Source organism: Ranitomeya variabilis, chromosome 5 (assembly GCF_051348905.1).
Source record: "Ranitomeya variabilis isolate aRanVar5 chromosome 5, aRanVar5.hap1, whole genome shotgun sequence".
NCBI classification, from domain to species: Eukaryota; Metazoa; Chordata; class Amphibia; order Anura; family Dendrobatidae; genus Ranitomeya; species Ranitomeya variabilis.
In genome coordinates this window covers 136,245,052-136,266,911 of record NC_135236.1, presented here as the reverse complement: position 1 = coordinate 136,266,911, position 21,860 = coordinate 136,245,052, and the positions used below count along the sequence as shown (strand labels likewise).

The 21,860-nt window shown below is 45.4% G+C and overlaps 1 protein-coding gene across 3 annotated transcripts in view; it reads right to left on the bottom strand.

Annotated features, from left to right (window-relative positions):
- The window catches only part of ADAMTS17 (ADAM metallopeptidase with thrombospondin type 1 motif 17), a 383,062-nt gene that overhangs the window by 148,300 nt on the left and 212,902 nt on the right, over positions 1-21,860 (bottom strand). For all 3 annotated transcript variants that reach the window (XM_077263365.1, XM_077263367.1, XM_077263366.1), the window contains exons 11-12: positions 13,508-13,609; positions 12,889-13,034 (exon numbers count right to left, since the gene is read on the bottom strand). In XM_077263365.1, coding sequence (XP_077119480.1) covers positions 12,889-13,034; positions 13,508-13,609 — 248 coding nt within the window. The remainder of the gene's footprint in view (positions 1-12,888; positions 13,035-13,507; positions 13,610-21,860) is intronic.

Below are 21,860 nucleotides of genomic sequence, written 5' to 3'. Positions count from 1 at the left end.
CAAACACTCTGCAATATTACCCATTTAGGAAAATGGGAACAACCCTGTAACTTGTAGCACAGACTATACGCATTCAGATACATACCTAGATATCAACGTACATGGATCATCCTAAAAGTACATGAAGTATGTATATGAGTGAGAGTAACAGCCAGACACTATGCCCATACAGTAAAGCCATTACGTTTTCACTTTTAACATTGAAAATGCAAAAGTCTGAATATACATATATAGTACTGCTACTAACTGTTAACCACACAGAACACTTTAAAGGAAATCTGTCAACAGGATTTTGCTACCTAACATGAGAGCAGCATGATGTAGAAACAGAGACCCTGATTCCAGTAATGAGTCACTTATTGGGCTGCTTTCTGCAGTTTTGATAAAATTTATGTTTCATCTGCCTCAGCTGTACCAAATGTTCTGAATGCTGAACTGTGTATAACCCCGCCCATATCATTGATTGGCACATTCCTGTGTATACTGTGCATAGGCAGAAAGATGCTAATAAGTTGTGGGGGCAGGGTTACAAAGAGCTCATGAATATGGAAGACTACATAGCACGAGGTTTACTAGTCATCTAGTTATAATCTCCGGCTGATAAACCAGTGACGTTATTAAGACTACAGCAAGCAGCCCAGTAAGGGACACATCGCTGGAATCGGGGTCCCTGCCTCTACATTATGCTGCTCTCAAATTAGGTGGAAAAAGACTGGTGACAGATTCCCTTTAACTTTTATACTACTGCACATGAGTAGCGCCACGGAAGACATAACAAAAGTAAAACTTGATAAAAGAGGCAAAACCATATCACCTGTTGTACACACTAAGGTAAGAGTCATACCACTTGATTCTTTCAATACTTCTGATTTTTTCTTTTACTAGTGTAACTTCCATTTGTAAATGTAGCTTGTGACCTAGAAAATTTGGGGACATCTGGTCCTCTAGTAAAGAAAGCTCCAGAAATTGTTTTTGACATCCTGCTGTGAGACTGAACCTGACATCACTGTGTCGGCTGCAGAGGCAGTACACGATACTGCAGCGTCCGCAATACAGAAATTGTCTTCAGAAATAGTTACATGATAAAGAAATACAGACTTCACTTCCAGAAGAAATCTCCAGAGCTGGACATGACCTTGTGCGGCTTGGCTGGGAGCACTACACGGTTCAGCATGCATGTGATTTGTGCTGCAGGCACACCTCAATTACAAGATATAGTCTCTGTGCACTTGGAAGGGTCACTGGCACCTCCTCATTTCCCTCTTTCAGGCTTGGCTCATACAACTATTAGGGTGAGGCTGCCAGCAATAATGTTTTATTTTCTCTAAACACGAGAAAATTCGATTATTTCTAGAATGAAGAAAGCATTTGTTCTGCCCTCACCAAGCATCCTCAAAGCTGGTGGCACCTCTTCAACACTCAGCGGAGTACCTCTATTGTCAGCGCCAAGCAGTCTTCTCACATAAATCATCATGTAAGATATTTTCTCAAAAAACATTTCACAGCAGAACAGGAGGCTGCGACAGACATGAAAACTGTATGGCAGGACTCAAAAACATGGTGATACAAAATCTTCTATTTTTGGAGGTGAGGTGTGAAAATCGAAGGAAGGTCCAAGTAAAATGGACCATAAAAAGGACTTTACTGTAATGCAGAAATTGTTTTATATGTTGTCAAATATGAATAGTGAATGAGAATAAGATGAAGTGGTGATCTCAAGATAATGCAGAAAAAGGAACCAAGAGAGACCAAAACGATAACCTGGTTATTTTGGACAATCAATAAAGACAAAAAATGTACAAAATAATGGCAAAGTCATGAAGTGTTGGAGGGCTCCATTGATATTAAAGGAGACAAGACAGTCAGCCAGCTAGGAAAAGAAAATGAAGACAGCTATGAATTGTAGGAGTTCAGATCGTTCCTTTTGCCATAGGTGGCAGAACTATGGCGGTGCAGTAGGTTTGTCCAGAGCGGTAGTCACACATTCAGTATTTCATGGCAGGTGGTAAGTATAATACTGAGGTCAGGGAACAGATATTAGTGATACCACTCCAGTGCTGGAATAAAAAAACAGCTGGAGTGGTGCTTTAAGAAATGGTAGGGCACAGTGTAGCTTTGCGGTTGTCAAATTCTCCATTACAGCATTAGTGGAAGCGAACTATAAAAATATAATTGGTATATAGTAATATATGACTTCATAAAATAAAAATATTTTAGCAGGAGCCCTCAGCCTGGTTTTGGCAATGCAGAGGGGAAGAATCTTATTTGCATATTTGGTGGGAATGTTACACATTTAAGCTTCTTTGGCGCAGTGTGTAAGGTCTAATTTATTCCGTCACAATGATCAATTTGGAGATGGCGCCTGATCAAGCTGCTCTCGGTGCTCCAATACTGAACGTGCCCAAACATTCTAGAATACTTGTTCCTGGCAGAGAGCATTTCTGTTGCGAAGACATGGAAAACTTGTACAGTTCATCTCCAGTGACTCAAGGCTAAATTAAATTGAATTATGGTGAACCATAAATCATCCAGTATTTTTAAAGGGGCATAAGTGTTTTTTGATTGAGTGTGAGATTCTGGATAACCTATGTGCCAGTGATTGTCAGTATGCAGGAGGTCCCTCTCATCCTTTCCCAATATATTCTATTTCTCTATAAGTTAGGACTCATTCTGACCTCAGTTGATCTCATACAAGTACTACCCGTATTTTTCACAGATGGAACTCATCATACCTATGATAGTCTGTGGGGCTGTTCACATGTCTGTGGATTTTTGAAATTCTCATATCAAGCTCAACAATGTAACTCTATGGCTCAGTGAAAAAAATTAGACAGCGCTTAGATGCCATCCATGTACGGTCTATTTTTGACGGACTGTTTGATATGAGAAAGATGAGAAACCTTCATCATTTTTTTCCACCCAAGTAAAAATGGAGGAAACTGTGACCAAACTCTGATGGTAAAAACTAACACCCTGACCAAACTCTGATGAAACTCTGATTTAAAGGAAATGATGAAACAAGGACTTTTTTTGTGTATGCAAGAAATCACTGAAGTCTGAATGAGCCCTTACACCAAGTCTCTGATTTGTACAATTCCATTGTTCAAATGTGTTATCCCAATTAAACACAATTTTCTCAAAAATTTTATTCTTTGTGTTTTGTCTCTTTGGTTGAACATTATTATCTCTTCTTTTACAGACTTTAAAAAAAAACCTTCATATGTCAAACTCTTAGGCCTCATTTACACGTCCGTTTTTTCTGTCCGTATAAATGTGTAACATGTAATCCCTTTAAAAGTCAAAAACTTTTATTTTTTGGTTTAAAAATACCTTTCTCAGTGCAGACAATACCAAATAACAAAATATAATAAAGGTCTTAACAATAACCTAGCAATTCCCTATACTTCCCTTGTGCCAGTCATTACACTGGCTACCCATCCAATCCAGAATCCAGTACAAAACTACTACCCTCATCCACAAAGCACTCCATGGCTCAGCACCACCCTACATCTCCTCTCTGGTCTCAGTCTACCAACCTACCCGTGCCCTCCGCTCTGCTAATGACCTCAGGTTAGCATCCTCAATAATCAGAACCTCCCACTCCCGTCTCCAAGACTTTACACGTGCGGCGCCGATTCTTTGGAATGCACTACCTAGGTTAATACAATTAATCCCCAATCCCCACAGTTTTAAGCGTGCCCTAAAAACTCATTTGTTCAGATTGGCCTACCGCCTCAACGCATTAACCTAACTATCCCTGTGTGGCCTATTAATAAAAAAACAACAACATAATCACGTTCCTCCATCATGTTCTCATACACTTTATGCAGTTAATAGCCTCTGTGTCTGTACTGTTACATACTTAGGCAGTTAACTGGTTCATGCAGCTTTACATGAACACCCGAGCCTTACACTATGGCTGGTCCAAACAACTAAAGCAATTGTTACCATCCACCTCTCGTGTCTCCCCTTTTCCTCATAGATTGTAAGCTTGTGAGCAGGGCCCTCATTCCTACTGGTATCTGTTTTGAACTGTGATTTCTGTTATGCTGTAATGTCTATTGTCTGTATAAGTCCCCTCTATAAGTTGTAAAGCGCTGCGGAATATGTTGGCGCTATATAAATAAAATTATTATTATTATTATTACTTATCTGCTGTCCCTTCCTGGCAGTGGAAGTTAGACCCCTATTAGATACGGTTATTTGGCGCCCCCACTCCGCGGCGGCTGTCCCCGATTAGCCCTGATAAATCCTATTTTGCTATAGGTGGGAAAACAATAAGCAATATAAGTGCAGCGCCCCAGAGTCCTGGTCGTTGCAGTACTGATGCTCCGCCGCTAAGGGGAGTGATGGTACGTCTGATGGCACTGAAGGAGTTCACCTGACCAGGTATCACAGACACCAATACACTTCATAGTCTGGCCTCCAGGGGGAGCTAAGGGCGCTATGTATTAGGCCACTCCTCACAATCTGGTAAAACTGGGGGTTAGATAGAAAGTTAGAACAGAAGCTGACTGGGTTGGAACCAGGCAACATCCTGTGGCAGAGGGTGTTGCAGGGGAAGATTCAAGGGGGTCCCTGTCAGGGGTGGGATCCTGACAGAGGCCTAGCGAACAGGAAAGAACGTTAAGGAACCGCGCCTGCACTACATCGCGGCGGTATCTCAAGAAAGAACAAGAAGCGAGGTTTATTGTGGAGAGTGAGAAACGAGATCAAAGCAAAAAGGAGAAAACACCAGTAGGAGTCATGCTGTAAGATCGAGGCAACATCCTATTGAGGCGCGTAGCCGGTGGCCAGAACGCCGAGGAAGTATTAAGCTCCAAGCATTACTTCAAACCAACGGCAGGACAGTTAATTATAGGTTGGCTGTCTCACCTAAATCACCTAAGCAGACATAGGGGGCAACTGTGGGAGAGGGGCGTCACTAGGGTCCCGGAAGAACTCCAGGCCTACCCGTCATACGGGTGCTCACAGTTGTGAGGACTATCCCATGGTGCTCAGCAGGGAAGGACTACAACACACAGGCGCTAGGAGGTAGGCACAGATTTCCACCTGCAAAGGGAACTGGAGGTGCCATCGGACCGGCCGGTCTCAGACAGCCCTGTTAACCGTACTCTGGATTGAGGACCTTGAAGCCTTCAGTAAAGAGGTAAAGAGACAGCAACCCTGCGTCCTCGTTATTCATTGCGACCTGCACCACGCACCACCATCACATCTTTTATTGGACGCCCCTTAGCAGGGTCACGGACCGGGTCTAGCCACCGTGACAACCCCAGAACTGAGACAGAGAAGCCCGGTACCGAGTACCCCACGGCCCTGCATCTGGGGGCGCTCCAAACTTGGCGTCACGAACAGGATCTACTTAAGCCTAAAGAATCAGGTCATGTGTGCCTTGGAACTGTGATTTATTGTGCTTGGACTGTGACTCATTGCAAAGACTGTGTATTGCCACTTGGCGCCAGAAGTTCCCGCCAAAACCACCGCCATTGCAGCGCTAAGGGGAGCGCAGAAGAAGAAGGGCGAGGAAGTGGGCGTAGACAAGCTGAAGAGCGCGAAAGACAATGACCGCCCAGTCTAAATATTATTGCACTGTGAGGACGTGTCCGTCAGCAGCCGAGATCCGCCTCCTGATTCTCAATGGTGGGCGGAGGCAGAGGAAACGAAACCGCCCACAAAGGAGAGAGCGGGAAAGAGACCAAGAAGTGACCCACGTGGAGGATGAGATGGCTGATCGCTCAGACCCAGAATGTGGGGTCGAAGTGGAGAACTCCCCTAACTACCGGGAAGAGCGTAGCGGCCCCGTCTCCACAGCCGATGTGGGTCTCTTGCAACTCGAGATGGAGGACCTAATTGAACAACTTCTAAAGCTGCGGGTGGAAGCCAAGACTGCATCCCAGGAAATGCCGGCGGAGGATCCCCTGACCTTGGTCCCTGCACCGCTGCTGCTCGGGTTACTGACGACGTCTCCACCGATGTCACCACCAGCGGAGCCAGCCGCGCTGGAAGGACGTTGCACCGGCCGGTAAGCTCGCCGACCTTGCCCCATTAGCAGAACTCTGCTTCAGGAAAATGGCCGCCGCGATCTCCAACTGCGCACGCGCGGCATCCCGCGGCCATTTTCCTAAAGCCACGGCCAGCAGAGCGCCGGTTCTGCGCACGCGCGGCCAAAGGAAGATGGCTGCCCCCATCGATCACCAATGAAATAGTGCACATCGCGCTCTTTTAACTCCCCTGTGCAGTGGATTCGGGACCTTGGGCATGCGCAAACCACTACGCCACCAACGGAAAACTAAACAAGATCTGGGGAAAGACACCACGCCCTTTTGACCAGACCAGCCTGATTGACAGGCGAAAACGGCTACTTTGGTAACGTATTTTGGCAGCATAGGTGGGGAATCGGGGTCCACAAAATACACTGTTGTAATGCACAGCTCACGCCCTATTTAACAGTATTTTTATCTCATACGGAAAAAACGGGGTGACAGGTGCCCTTTAAGGGTGCCCTCTACTGGTTTTACAAGAAAGAGAACTCTTTGCGAAGAAACTGTTCCTGGAAACAGCATCGGAGTTCCTGCCTTACACGGACTTGCAACATGAGTAGTTGCACTACCTTAAAGAGACTTGGTTCCCTCTTAAAGGAAATGTTTACTAGTTGCATTCAATATATAACGTTGCCTTAAAGAAGAGTAAATAGAAATAATGTTTTACATAGGAAAGTTATATGTAGCCAGTTAGTTAATTATAGAAAATGTTTAATAATGTGCTAGAGAATGAGGACAGGAAAGTGAACCCGTAGGGGTTAGTGGGTGAGTCCTCCTAGGAGCCATAAAGAGATGGCTCAGTGATCCTGTACTAAGAAAGAGGCAGTAGGCCTGGGCAGATAGACAGGCGGTCCTGCATAAGACAAATCAGAGAATAAAAAGAAAATATTGCACTTAGAAGAGAAAAATGAAGAAAAATTAATTTATATTTTAGGAGTTTTATCACAGGCCTTTAGTGGATTCAGCTTACACGTCCTTAGAGGCAAAGTTAAATTATTGTTCAGCATTTGCACTCAGTAGAATACCCGGTTGGGTAGAAGAAGTTATTTATAGTGTGTTATTTAAGATATTTAACCATGTTTGTAACGTTTAAGAGTCCTCACCTCCCATAAAGGGAAGCACTGTTATTTCCACGTATTACTTGTTTATTGCATTTCAAAATTTGTATGTCCTTTGCTGATATGTATTGTTGTTTTCTTCCCAGTCCGGGAGTACTGGATTTAACCGGGGGGGAGTGCAGCGCCCCAGAGTCCTGGTCATTGCAGTACTGATGCTCCGCCGCTAAGGGGAGTGATGGTACATCTGATGGCACTGAAGGAGTTCACCTGACCAGGTATCACAGACACCAATACACTTCATAGTCTGGCCTCCAGGGGGAGCTAAGGGCGCTATGTATTAGGCCACTCCTCACAATCTGGTAAAACTGGGGGTTAGATAGAAAGTTAGAGAGAAGCTGACTGGGTTGGAACCAGGCAACATCCTGTGGCAGAGGGTGTTGCAGGGGAAGATTCAGGGGGGTCCCTGTCAGGGGTGGGATCCTGACAGAGGCCTAGCGAACAGGAAAGAACGTTAAGGAACCGCGCCTGCACTACATCGCGGCGGTATCTCAAGAAAGGACAAGAAGCGAGGTTTATTGTGGAGAGTGAGAAACTAGATCAAAGCAAAAAGGAGAAAACACCAGTAGGAGTCATGCTGTAAGATCGAGGCAACATCCTATTGAGGCGCGTAGCCGGTGGACGGAACGCCGAGGAAGTATTAAGCTCCCAGCATTACTTCAAACCAACGGCAGGACAGGTGATTTAGGTGAGACAGCCAACCTATAATTAACTAAGCAGACATAGGGGGCAACTGTGGGAGAGGGGCGTCACTAGGGTCCCGGAAGAACTCCAGGCCTACCCGTCATACGGGTGCGTCCTATCCATATCATCTGGGGGACGGAGAACATCAGAATAGACGTAAGTTGTGAGAAAGAACATCAGAAACAGACACAACAGTTGTGAGGACTATCCCATGGTGCTCAGCAGGGAAGGACTACAACACACAGGCGCTAGGAGGTAGGCACAGATTTCCACCTGCAAAGGGAACTCTGGAGGTTCCATCGGACCGGCCGGTCTCAGACAGCCCTGTTAACCGTACTCTGGATTGAGGACCTTGAAGCCTTCAGTAAAGAGGTAAAGAGACTGCAACCCTGCGTCCTCGTTATATTTATCGCGACCTGCACCACGCACCACCATCACATCTTTTATTGGACGCCCCTTAGCAGGGTCACGGACCGGGTCTGGCCACCGTGACAACCCCAGAACTGAGACAGAGAAGCCCGGTACCGAGTACCCCGCGGCCCTGCGTCTGGGGGCGCTCCATAAAGAAATGAAGGGATAGTGCTTATTAATTAAAGGAAGTAGACCACTGTCTCCTTATTGTGACACCTCGTATCGATGGAGAAGCTGGTTCCATATTGTGCCTCCTGATGAACCGTATGACGGGGAAACACGTCGAGGCTGGAAGCTAAGTTTGGGATAACACCCAGCTATGTTCTTTTCAAATTTCCTATCAATGTCCATTAATTGTATATTTATGTGTCCCTATGTGAACTATGGTGGACAGTTAATTTTTGGCTGAACCAGGCTGTTTAATTGGCTATTGATTGGCTATATGATCCCTCTCACTTGGTGTACAAGTCCTCTTGAGCTGTGAAGAGACCATAATATAAATCCAGTGGGTATGGGCATCACAGGATATGTTTATTTTTGAGAGACTAGTGCTCTGTTGATGAGGGTGTCTAATTTCTACAATGATCTACTTCCTTTAATTAATAAGCACTATCCCTTCATTTCTTTATATTGCTTATTGTTTTCCCACCTATAGCAAAATAGGATTTATCAGGGCTAGTCAGGGACAGCCACCGAGGAGTGGGGGCGCCAAACAACCGTCTAATAGGGTGCCAACCTCCACTGCCAGGAAGGGACAGCAGATAAGTATAGGGAATTGCTAGGTTATTGTTAAGACCTCTATTATATTTTGTTATTTGGTATTGTCTGCACTGGGAAAGGTATTTTTAAACCAAAAAATTAAAGTTTTTGACTTTTAAAGGGATTACATGTTACACATTTGATTATTTTCCCTGGCTCTATATTATATGTATTGTTTGTGTCCGTATAAAGTCAGTTATTTAAGGGACACAAATACAGACACATATACACCTATTGTATTTAATGGTGGTGCACAAATGTCAGATTTTCACATAGAACGTGTGTCTGTATGAAAAACCCACACACGTCAATTTTTTATTTTTTATCAGCAGCACGGACAAAATGCGTGCCACACACTTGAACATGGATGACATCTGTGTGTGTCATCAGAGTGACATGTACCAGCGCCTGTGAAGAAGTGGTACAGTTAGCGCTGATTCCAGGCGCCCGGCTGCTGTTGCGGTGGCAAGTGGGGTAGTAGGGTTGGGGATGATGTCACCTTTGTATTGTTAGATAACATCATTCCCAGAGATTCCCGTGGGAACACAGCTTCAGTGACCTGCGGTAACCTCTATGACGTCACCGCTCGTCAAAGAAGCTGCGCTCGCAGCATCTCATTGTGTCCTGGTTTTCAGCACGAGTGGTCGCATCATAGCACCGTTCATTTTGAAAATCAGATGTTGCAGACATGGATTACGGTGTGGGAGAGTTTTGATTATCTTTTCTTTGGACAGGTGAGGGATATGGTTGTTTATTCTTTCAATTTTTTTTCACAGAGGATATTGACTTCAATGGATTACGTGTAAAATGGGAGTATAACTGTTTTTTACTTTTAAATAAATGTGTAAAACAGGGTGTTGAGTTTTACTTGAAATAAAGGATTTTATTCTTGCTGCGTGTTTATTTCAATACTTACTATGGGGTTAGTAATGGGGACTTCTTATAGATGCCTTTCCATTACTAACCCTTGGGCTTGATGTCACCTGACAATACAAAGGTGACATCAACCCCAACTTTATTACCATACTTGCCACCCCGACACGGCAAGTGGGAAGAGTGAGGCTAAGCTCCAGATTTGGCGCATCTTATGGATGCTTTATTTCTGGGGCGGCTGAGGCCTGATGTTTGTCAATATCCATGGCTCCTTCATGGGCTATTAATATCAACCCACACCTGTCTGTTTAGCCTTTGCTGGTTTGAATTTATAGCGGGACCCTACGACATTTTTTTTCTGAGGCTCTCTGTAAATTCACTAGGAAAAGCTAAGCAAACAGCTGTGAGCTGTTATTAATAGTCTGGGAACCTTTTGGGATATTGCCCCTTTTCCCAGCATCTCTGACCAACACTAAGATTTAGAAGGGGTTGTCATAGCAGTGCACAACCCCTTTAACATACTATATTTTACTTTACCATTTATATTAGTTTACATTTTTACTTGGTCTGATTGCTCTCCTGGCTTGTCTTTGTTACTAAATACTTGCATTTCTCATTAAATAATTTTAGAATGTTTCCCAGAACTCTGCGTGATGTTATTTCTCAGTTATTCCTCCTGCAAATATAATATTTGATTGCCAACTGAATGTTACTATTTTCCTTGTTGAATCTGATGAAGTCTAATCAGTATTACTAGACTGTGCAGGTACATACACTGCGTGCAGAATTATTAGGCAAGTTGTATTTTAGAGGATTATTTTTATTATTGATCAACAACTATGTTCTCAATCAACCCAAAAGACTCGTAAATTTCAAAGCTTAATATTTTTGGAAGATGTAGTGGGTTATTTTTAGATTTTGCTATCTTAGGAGGATATCTGTTTGTGCAGGTAACTATTACCGTACAGAATTATTAGGCAACTTAATAAAAAACCAAATATATCCCCATCTCACTTGTTTATTTTCACCAGGTAAACCAATATAACTGCACAAAATTTAGAAATAAACATTTAAATGCAAAAACAAAACCCCAAAGTGACAAATATAGCCACCTTTCTTTATGATGACACTAACAGCCTTCCATCCATACATTCTGTCAGTTGCTTGATCTGTTTATGATCAACATTGCATGCAGCAACCAGCACAGCCTCCCAGGCACTGTTCCGAGAGGTGTACTGTTTTCCCTCCCTGTAGATCTCACATTTTATGAGGGACCACAGGTTCTCTATGGGGTTCAGATCAGGTGAACAAGGGGGGCATGTCATTATTTTTTCTTCTTTGAGACCTTTACTGGCCAGCCACACTGTGGAGTAGTTGGAGGCATCTGATGGAGCATTGTCCTGCATGAAAATCATGTTTTTATTGAACGATACCGACTTCTTCCTGTACCACTGCTTGAAGAAGTTGTCTTCCAGAAACTGGCAGTAGGTCTGGGAGTTGAGCTTCACTCCATCCTCAACCCGAAAAGGTCCCACAAGTTCATCTTTGATGATACCAGCCCATACCAGTACCCCACCTCCACCTTGCTGGTGTCTGAGTCGGAGTGGAGCTCTCTGCCCTTTACTGATCCAGCCTCTGGCCCATCAAGAGTCACTCTTATTTCATCAGTCCATAAAACCTTTGAAAAGTCAGTCTTAAGATAAAAAGTCAAGACTGGGCCAAGAAATATTTTATGTTTCTTGTTCAAAGGTGGTCGTTTTTCAGCCTTCCTTACCATGGCCATGTCCCTGAGTATCGCACACCTTGTGCTTTTTGTCACTCCAGTAATGTTGCAGCTCTGAAATATGGCACAACTGGTGGCAAATGGCATCTTGGCAGCTTCACGCTTGATTTTCCTCAATTCATGGGCAGTTATTTTGCGCCTTTTTTGCCCAACACGCTTCTTGCGACCCTGTTGGTTATTTGCCATGAAACGCTTGATTGTTCGGTGATCACGCTTCAAAAGTTGGGCAATTTCAAGACTGCTGCATCCCTCTGCAAGACATCTCACAATTTTGGACTTTTCAGAGCCCGTCAAATCTCTCTTCTGACCCATTTTGCCAAAGGAAAGGAAGTTGCCTAATAATTAAGCACACCTTATATAGGGTTTTGATGTCATTAGACAACACCCCTACTCATTACAGAGATGCACATCACCTGATTTACTTAATTGGTAGTTGGCTCAAGCCTGAACAGCTTGGAGTAGACAACATGTATAAAAAGTATCATGTGATCAAAATACAACTTGCCTAATAATTCTGCACGCATTGTACTAAGTAGGTAAGCACCACAGAAACACCAAGTTGACAATTTAACAAAATTTGGAGTAGGACAAATGGTTCTTAAACAGGTCAATAATCTGCTGCCAACCACAGAACAATCGTATTAACATTCATTCTGTCCCAATACAATTTGTATCTCGTTACACTGGATTGCGTTTGATGATATAAAGTGAGGTGCAAGTGAGATGGGGTCTATTACTCTAGTCCTAAAATGATGAAGAATTCACTGCAGACACTCAATGAATTCTTCAGTTTTATCCCATAAAGCTTGTGTTGTCATATGTGAAAGGGTTTTTAAAAAAAGAACTGATCAATTTTTTATATCATCGATTGGCAGTCGTTATGAGCACCCGATGTACCTCAACAGATTATGCCTCTATGCAGATCTACAGCAAAATATTCTCGAAAATATGACTCTTTACTAGAACAGTCATGTAATGGGAGCTACCAGATCCTATTCAGGCATCACAGGGTAACGGAGGACATCTGCATAAACAACAGATGCCTAAAGCATGGGAAAGATAAGAGAGTTGGACAAATGGACATACTATCAAGAAACAAAACTTCTACAAAAGAAATAAACAAAAAAAAAGTAAAGAAGAAGCACAACTACGAAAAAAAATTAGAAAAAGATATTTAAAAAAAAAAACAGAGTGAGAGCTCTAGAGCACACTAGACACTCACGGTGGGTTGTCACATTTTCTCTGTCGGAATCTTGCTCCAGTTCCACACGTGCGGCTGCACATGCTCCACGGGCTCCATGCACTCCAGTCTCCATCCACATGATGAGGGATCGGGGTCTTGCTCACACACTCCCCAGCTCTGCACCACTGTAATACAAACTCCAAACACTGACTGGACTATCCGTACTTGCATACAAAATAGAATATAGATGCAACCCTGTATGACAGCTCTGTAGGTGCATTTATGAGTTTCACAAGATGAGAAGTCCATGAGCGTTTGACCTAGTTTCTGTTCTGCATTACTTTACGCCTACTCTTCAGAATAATCGCCTCTGCCATAGTAACACTGATTCTAATGTAAACCAACACCAGATCTGTTGTCCTATAGAACAGTAAAGAATAGACCTTATAAACCCAGAGTCTGGATTTTGGATATCCAAGAAACCAGCTGGAGACTGCTGTATTACCAGTACAATAGCCTAAACAAGCAACAGCCTAAACAGAACCTCAATATGATGACAACATAAAAAAGCTTAATGTAAAGAGTTTCCATATTTTCTAATACATTACATTTTATTCATACTTTGCAAATGTTTCTACAACATACCGCACATGCTCACCTTATCTGCACCACATTCGGTGCCATCCAGTGGTGGGTCCAGTTTGGTTTTGCAAGAAGCATCTCCTTCCACCAGACACCACAGACCAGCACACATCAGATGCTGAAATCAAATTGTAAAATGTAAAATTTACTTCAATATTCATAAATCTGATGGTAGGTCCACAGTAGAATTGTAGATCGTGTTCTGTGGTCACAGTTGTAGTAACATGCCCCCTTTAATGCTCGTCTAGAACAAGTAAACATGTCTTTGGACAAGGAGGACATGTTGGAAGGGGAGGTTCTAAAGTGTTGACCCTACAAATTGAGCATTGGCTGCCAGATATCTGCTGGTCCTGGGTTGAAATCCCACCAAGGGCAACATCTGCCAGTAGATTGTATGCTCTCCCGTGTTTGCGTAGTTTTCCTCTAAGTATTCCAGTTTGCTTCCACCCTCCAAAGATATACTGATAGGGAATTGCAATCATCATCAATGGGGAAAGTGATGATGATGAGCTGAAAGCTGTTAATCACACTTAACTCTGCTGTGCTCATCACATGTCAGTGCTCTGATGTTGTTTAGTGTGCGTATCCTGCGTGGCCTAAACGTGCTACGATGGACTGCAGTATCTCTGGATTTGTCTCCTAGTCAGCGCATCTGTGAGTTCATTGGTTGGCAATTCCAAACAGCAGCGGATCTTGATGACCAAGAGCATTCAGCGTGGCAGAACATTACTCAGACAACCATAAATAACATCATTGATAGCAGCGAAGGCGTGTAAGGGTGTGTATTTCAGCACGTTGCGCTTATACTCCCTGCTTAGTAAATTAAAATTTTTTGAAAATTTTGTTTCCATTTTTTCATCATTTGCATATCACTAACAAGTCTATCCAACCCGTGATTTCTATAATTTCATGACATTTCCTTATTGATGTTGAAATTTCAATGGGGAGCAGTTAAGCTTTCACCAAACATCTCATACAACTCCAAATTTGCCTTGTCTGTCCACAGCACATTGTTACAGACGTTTAGATTTACTAAATTATTGCTAAAAATAGTGTTTCTTGTTCAATTACTGTACATCACCATATAGTTAAATAAATTGTGTGAATTAAAAAAAGAAAACTTTACTTGACGTGTCCTTACTCTTTTACACATCTGGAGAGGTTTGATTTTTTTTTAGCATTCTGCCAGTAGATATTAATAAAGATACAAGACAAGGAAAACATAAACATAAGATACAGACACAACTAGGCAGACAAAAACTCTCCTTTGAATGCACATAAGAGCATTACTGCAGCTGTCATTCCAGTCTCTTTAATTAAGAAATCGCAGAATTCCATGGCACATCAGCTTGTGACGTGGGAGGGTAAATGCAAAGCACATTGCTGGAAGTGATTTCAGAATAACAAGCCCTGTATCTAAGATCTGCAGCAGGCTCACCACGAAGGATCAGAGAACATTGTGCACAGCCTGTCTATGGCCTTAGACTATGCAGGGGCGTACATAATAGCATTATGTACATAAATATAAATTAAAAGAAAGACAGGTGCAAAAAGGCACAGCAATGTCAAACCTTGTCTGAAAATATGAAACTTGCATTGATATAATAATATTAGAGACTGGAGTTGGCAACAATGGATGGAAAGAACAGTTTGCGTCACCAGAATGAAAACATCCAAAAAATAACCCCAGCGACATCATTGGTGTGGAGTGAAAATTACCAGCACTCTGGATTGTCTTCAGGATTGGACTCTCCTAGCAGAGTACCTAAGGGATCTCTTGCGGACATCCAGACACAAAAACGGGCCCTTAACACAAATGGCACGTAAAGGGAATCTGACAGCAGGTTTTTGCCATATAATCTAAGAGCAGCCTAATAAACGACAAGAAACCCGATTCCAGGGATGTGTCACTGAATGCTTGATGTAGTTTTGAAAGATTCCTTGCTTTTCTGATGTAGTTGTACTAGAGATAAGACTTCTGGGCCGTGTATAACCCTGCCCACACCCCTGACTGGCAGCTTCCTGTGTATAACCCTGCCCCCACCCCTGACTGGCAGCTCCCTGTGTATACCCCCTCCCACACCCCTGACTGGCAGCTTCCTGTGTATAACCCGGCCCACACCCCTGACTGGCAGCTCCCTGTGTATACCCCCTCCCACACCCCTGACTGGCAGCTTCCTGTGTATAACCCTGCCCCCACCCCTGACTGGCAGCTCCCTGTGTATACCCCCTCCCACACCCCTGACTGGCAGCTTCCTGTGCATAACCCTGCCCCCACCCCTGACTGGCAGATTCCTGTGCGTAACCCCCACCTCCACTCCTGACTGGCAGCTTCCTGTGTATAACCCGGCCCCCACCCCTGACTGGCAGCTTCCAGTGCGTAACCCCCGCCCCCACCCCTGACTGGCTGCTCCTGTGTATAACCCCTCCCAAAACCCTGACTGGCAGCTTCCGGTGTATAACCCCACCCACACCCCTGACTGGCAGTTACTGTGTATAACCCCACCCACACCCCTGACTGGCTGCTCCTGTGTGTAACCCCTCCCCCACCCCTGACTGGCAGCTCCTGTGTATAACCCCTCCCACACCCCTGACTGGCAGTTCCTGTGTATAACCCGGCCCACACCCCTGACTGGCAGCTCCTGTGTATAACCCCACCCACACCCCTGACTGGCAGCTCCTATGTATAACCCCGCCCACACCCCTGACTGGCAGCTCCTGTGTATAACTCCACCCACACCCCTGACTGGCAGCTTCCTGTGTATAACCCGGCCCACACCCCTGACTGGCAGCTCCTGTGTATAACCCCACCCACACCCCTGACTGGCAGCTCCTGTGTATAACTCCACCCACACCCCTGAATGGTAGCTTCCTGTGTACAACCCGGCCCACACCCCTGACTGGTAGTTCCTGTGTATAACCCGGCCAACACCCCTGACTGGCAGTTCCTGGTGTATAACCCCTGCCACACCCCTGATTGGCAGTTCCTGTGTATAACCCGGCCCACACCTGAGCGGCAGTTCCTGTGTATAACCCGGCCCACACCCCTGACTGGCAGTTCTTGAGTATAACCCCTGCCCACACCCCTGACTGGCGAGCTCCTGTGTATAACCCCTCCCACACCCCTAACTGGCAGCTCCTGTGTATAACCCCACCCACACCCCTGACTGGCAGCTCCTGTGTATAACCCCACCCACACCCCTGACTGGCAGCTTCCTGGTGTATAACCCCTGCCCACACCCCTGACTGGCAGTTCCTGTGTATAACCCGGCCCACACCCCTGAGCGGCAGTTCCTGTGTATAACCCGGCCCACACTCCTGAGTGGCAGTTCCTCGTGTATAACCCCTGCCCACACCCCTGACTGGCTGCTCCTGTGTATAACCCCTCCCCCACCCCTGACTGGCAGCTCCTGTGTATAACCTGGCCCACACCCCTGACTGCCAGCTCCTGTGTATAACCCGGCCCACACCCGAGCGGCAGTTCCTGTGTATAACCCGGCCCACACCCCTGACTGGCAGTTCCTGGTGTATAACCCCTGCCTACACCCCTGACTGGCAGTTCCTGTGTATAACCCGGCCTACACATGACTGGCAGGTTCCTGTGTATAACCCGGCCCACACCCCTAACTGGCAGCTTCCTGTGTATAACCCGGCCCACACCCCTGAGCGGCAGTTCCTGTGTACAACCCGGCCCACACCCCTGACTGGCAGTTCCTGGTGTATAACCCCTGCCCACACCCCTGACTGGCTGCTCCTGTGTATAACCCCTCCCCCACCCCTGACTGGCAGTTCCTGGTGTATAACCCCTGCCCACACCCCTGACTGGCTGCTCCTGTGTATAACCCCTCCCCCACCCCTGACTGGCAGCTCCTGTGTATATCCCCTCCCACACCCCTGACTGGCAGTTCCTGTGTATAACCCTGCCCACACCCCTGACTGGCAGCTCCTGTGTATATCCCCTCCCACACCCCTGACTGGCAGCTCCTGTGTATATCCCCTCCCACACCCCTGACTGGCAGCTCCTGTGTATAACCCCACCCATACCCGACTGGCAGCTTCCTATGTATAACCCCCGCTCACACCCTTGACTGGCAGCTTCCTGTGTATAATCCGGCCCACAACTCTAACTAGCAGTTTCCTGTGTAAAACTCAGCCCACACCCCTGCCTGGCAGCTTCCTGTGTATAACCCTGGCCACACTCCTGACTAACAGCTTCCTGTGTATAACCCGGCCCACACATCTGACTGGCAGTTCCTTTGTATAACCCGGCCCACACCCCTGACTGGCAGTTCCTGTCCGCTTTGACTCGGCGGCTTTTAAACTATGCTTTTCTCTGAAATGCCATAGCATTCCAGAGTTAAACATATGTGGCTGCAATCGTGCCGTCAGTGTCTGATACATGGTGCCGGTGGATCAGGCAGCATGTATTAGCCGTCAGGTTCCCTTGAATCTTCCAGTAGAAGACCATCTCATTTGGAGCCAATCACTTGCTACTAGGTTCTATTTCTCAATACAGATACCACTGATGCATATCAGAATAGAACCTCACACAGGGATATACCCTCAATATGGACATAGGTTACAGGGACAAAACTCCAATATTAAATAAATCCTACAACAAACTGGAGTATAAAAAACCCATCGGTATAACATAAGTAATGAATTTTATTATAAATAGAACAATACAATTAGGTACACACTACAGGGACAAGGTATACGCAGAACTAATGCACAAAGGACGTACAACACTGAAAGTCACACCATGGGTATATAAGGCTGGCAGAAAAAACATAACATAACAGCTCCAAATACATATCAGGAGTGATTTGGTATATACTATAAAGTGCATAGTGCTTAATAGAGCAGTACTCATGTATGATATAGCTGCTCACCTAACCAAAATACTGAGCTGCAGACCCTCTACTCATGCCTGTCTTACCCATACATTGGTGCCAGTGTCCGTCCAGCAGCCCCGACGCGCGTTTCGCGTTCGGCTTCCTCGGGGGGCGTGTTTGTGTGTATTATCTGGGCACACTTTAAAGGGCAGAAAACAGCTGTAGCCATTCGCGTTAATTACCGGCGCATGCGTGCCGCCATCGTGGGGATGCGTTGATCATATCCGCCGACCCTCCCAGTGCTCAGTTGACGACGCACGCGCGTCGGGGCTGCTGGACGGACACTGGCACCAATGTATGGGTAAGACAGGCATGAGTAGAGGGTCTGCAGCTCAGTATTTTGGTTAGGTGAGCAGCTATATCATACATGAGTACTGCTCTATTAAGCACTATGCACTTTATAGTATATACCAAATCACTCCTGATATGTATTTGGAGCTGTTATGTTATGTTTTTTCTGCCAGCCTTATATACCCATGGTGTGACTTTCAGTGTTGTACGTCCTTTGTACATTAGCTCTGCGTATACCTTGTCCCTGTAGTGTGTACCTAATTGTATTGTTCTATTTATAATAAAATTCATTACTTATGTTATACCGATGGGTTGTTTATACTCCAGTTTGTTGTAGGATTTATTAGGTTCTATTTCTCTCAGAATGATTCACAAAGAACCTTAAACCCTTTTGCTGATATGATTTGTGCAACAATAATAAAAATGGTAATCAAAACATTTAAAGTGGATTTGCTCAATATCAGTATGGATGGATATTCTTCTCAGATGTGGCACATGAGGTGTATTCATACTACTGAATAATATGGCAAATGCTCAAATCACTTTCCACAACAGATTTACTGAAGTGCCTAAAGACTCTGTCCTTACTGAGACATTTATGGCACATCAACAGACAGGATATATCATAAATGGCCAATAAGTGTCGTGTCAAGAATGAAGGTAGCCATGCACACTCATTTCTCTTCATTTACCACTCTGAAAGTTGCCCCTCACGTTCACTTGGCAATATTCGGAGCTCCCTTAGAAATAAATTGAGAGAGTTCCACATGCAGGGCCACCGCTCTGCTGATGACAGCTTGGCCACTTATAGCATATCTGGTCGATGTGCAATAAATGTCCCACATGGGACAACTACATTAATTACGGTAGGTTGTCTGAGTCCGAAATGCAATTTTTTTAAGCTACTCTGTGCTGTATTGTGATATGCAACATTACAACATAACATTTAACAACATGTTTGCCCATGGCTCTACCAAACTTGACAGCCCCCGCTGCTTTATTATCTAACCTCACAGCCAGAACTGGCACCGCCCGGCCTCAGTGTCCAGCACCGCCCTCTGCACACTCATTGGCTGTCAGTATCTGCCCCTGCGCTGACCGCCATCAGCATTCCAGTACTGTAAATAAGAGCAGGGACCCTGTGTCCTCTTTTATGGAAAGCAGCGCAATCACTGCACTCCACACCACATCCACAGTGGTGATAGAGCTCCACATGTCTCCACATTACCCCTGACATAAGAGTACTGTGAGGTGAAGAGTCTATAGTGATGCGCATCTACATATATACTGTATCGCCGGCATCTCTGCACCCTGCCCCTCTTCCCCGGGAGGGACGCAGACTTACTCAGCTTCGCAGCTCCCATCCAGCTCTCCCTCCTCCTTCCTTTTCTGCTGCTGCACAGGGTACACGCAAGAAACACAGATCGCTGGGCACCGTGCCTAGGGTGGGTGTGTGCGCGCTCCCTCCTTAAAGGGGTCGCGTGAGCCATCCTAAAGTGTCCCTAGCCAATGGCTGGGAGACACTTTTTATATAAGGCAGCTTCATCTTCATGGAGGTGCCTGTGTAATTTTGTCAGTCTGTTCCCAAACACGCTTGCTAGTTCTTAGTCTGCTAGTACCCGCTAGTGTTTGTCTATCCCTAACCTCCTTGCCAGTACTTGCCTTGTCAGTCTGTCTTACAGCTGGACCCACCACAACCTGCCATGCCAGTCTGTATATCAGCAGGACCCGCCTGCACCTGCCGTGCCAGTCTGTATATCAGCTAGATCCGCCATCACCTGCCGTGCCAGTCTGTATATCATCCGGACTCGCCTGCACTTGCCGTGCCAGTCTGTATATCAGCCAGACCCGCCTGCACCTGCCGTGCCAATCTGTATATCAGTCGGACTCGCTTACACCAGCCATGCCAGTCTGTATATCCGCCGGACCAGCCTGCACCTGTTGTGCCAGTCTTTACATGAGCAGCACCAGTCTGCTCCTGGCAGTGCCTACCTGCTCCCTTGGGGGTCACCTGCCATGCGTCCATGGTCTGTCCTGGAGAACCACCTGATGTTCATGGGGAGCCAAGCCTAACTTCACCATCAAGGGCTCAAGTGCAAAGTCAGATGTTCACCTAGTCACGCCCCTCCATGCTCTCCTCGGAAAACAGCATAGTGTTTCCACCACATCCATTACATATGCCATGGTGATGTGTATTTACATATAGGAGGGATTTATAGATGGATGAGGGATGGATGGATGGATAAAGGGAGGGAGGGAGAGATGGAGGGATGCATGGATGGACATTGCACATTATACTTGTCTATGTAGAAGCCTTTTCCTTTCTGGTTCATCCAATCAGCTGAATCCTTCTCCAGCTGCCCTGCACTGTGTGCAACACAGGAGTCTGGAACAGGAGGGGGGGGTCTAGTATAGACTGGGGGCTGTTATGACCAGTCTCTGGCAGACAGTAAAACTCTAGTCGATGAGTGAGCAGCTCCTCCAGAATCAGGAGAGAGCTGCTCATCAGACTTAGGGCTGAGTCAGACTGCCGTATAACTCGTGCCAGGATCGCATCGCACTGCACGCACTGGCCTGGCACCTCTCCTGACCTGACCAAGACAGTAAGATGTATTTCTATGCAGCTGTCAAGCTCAGGTCAGGAGAGCCAACAGCCAGTATGGGGTTTACGATGTGATTTTCGCACAAGAAATGCGGGAGTCTGTCTCTGCCCTAAGTGTGATATCTAGGACACCATGCAGAATGCTGACAGGGAGTATATTACAAACGGTCAGCATTCTGAATGCTAGGTACTCATACAAATTATACAGAAAGCCCAGATAACCTCTTGATGTTTAGGAAAGTACTGCTTTTTGATCTTTACAATGATTATGAAGAAGACTGTGAATGTTGTGGAGGTAACTTGTAACATCGGATTCTTTAGACTAGTCTCTTGCAGAACCTAACTGTGTGGAAAGAGGCAAAATGGCTGAGATTAGGAAAGTACAACGGAAAACAAGAAAGGATTACTAAGAAAAGAAGACACAGGAAAGATATATATCTTGGGAAGGGAAAGAGCAATGTGGGAGCCATTAAAACTGGAAAAGTCTGAACCACAATTCGAAATTATAATGGGGCACCCAGCTGCCATGTGCCACTTAGAATAGTCATAGCTTTTTATGCAGTCGAATACCACAAAATACC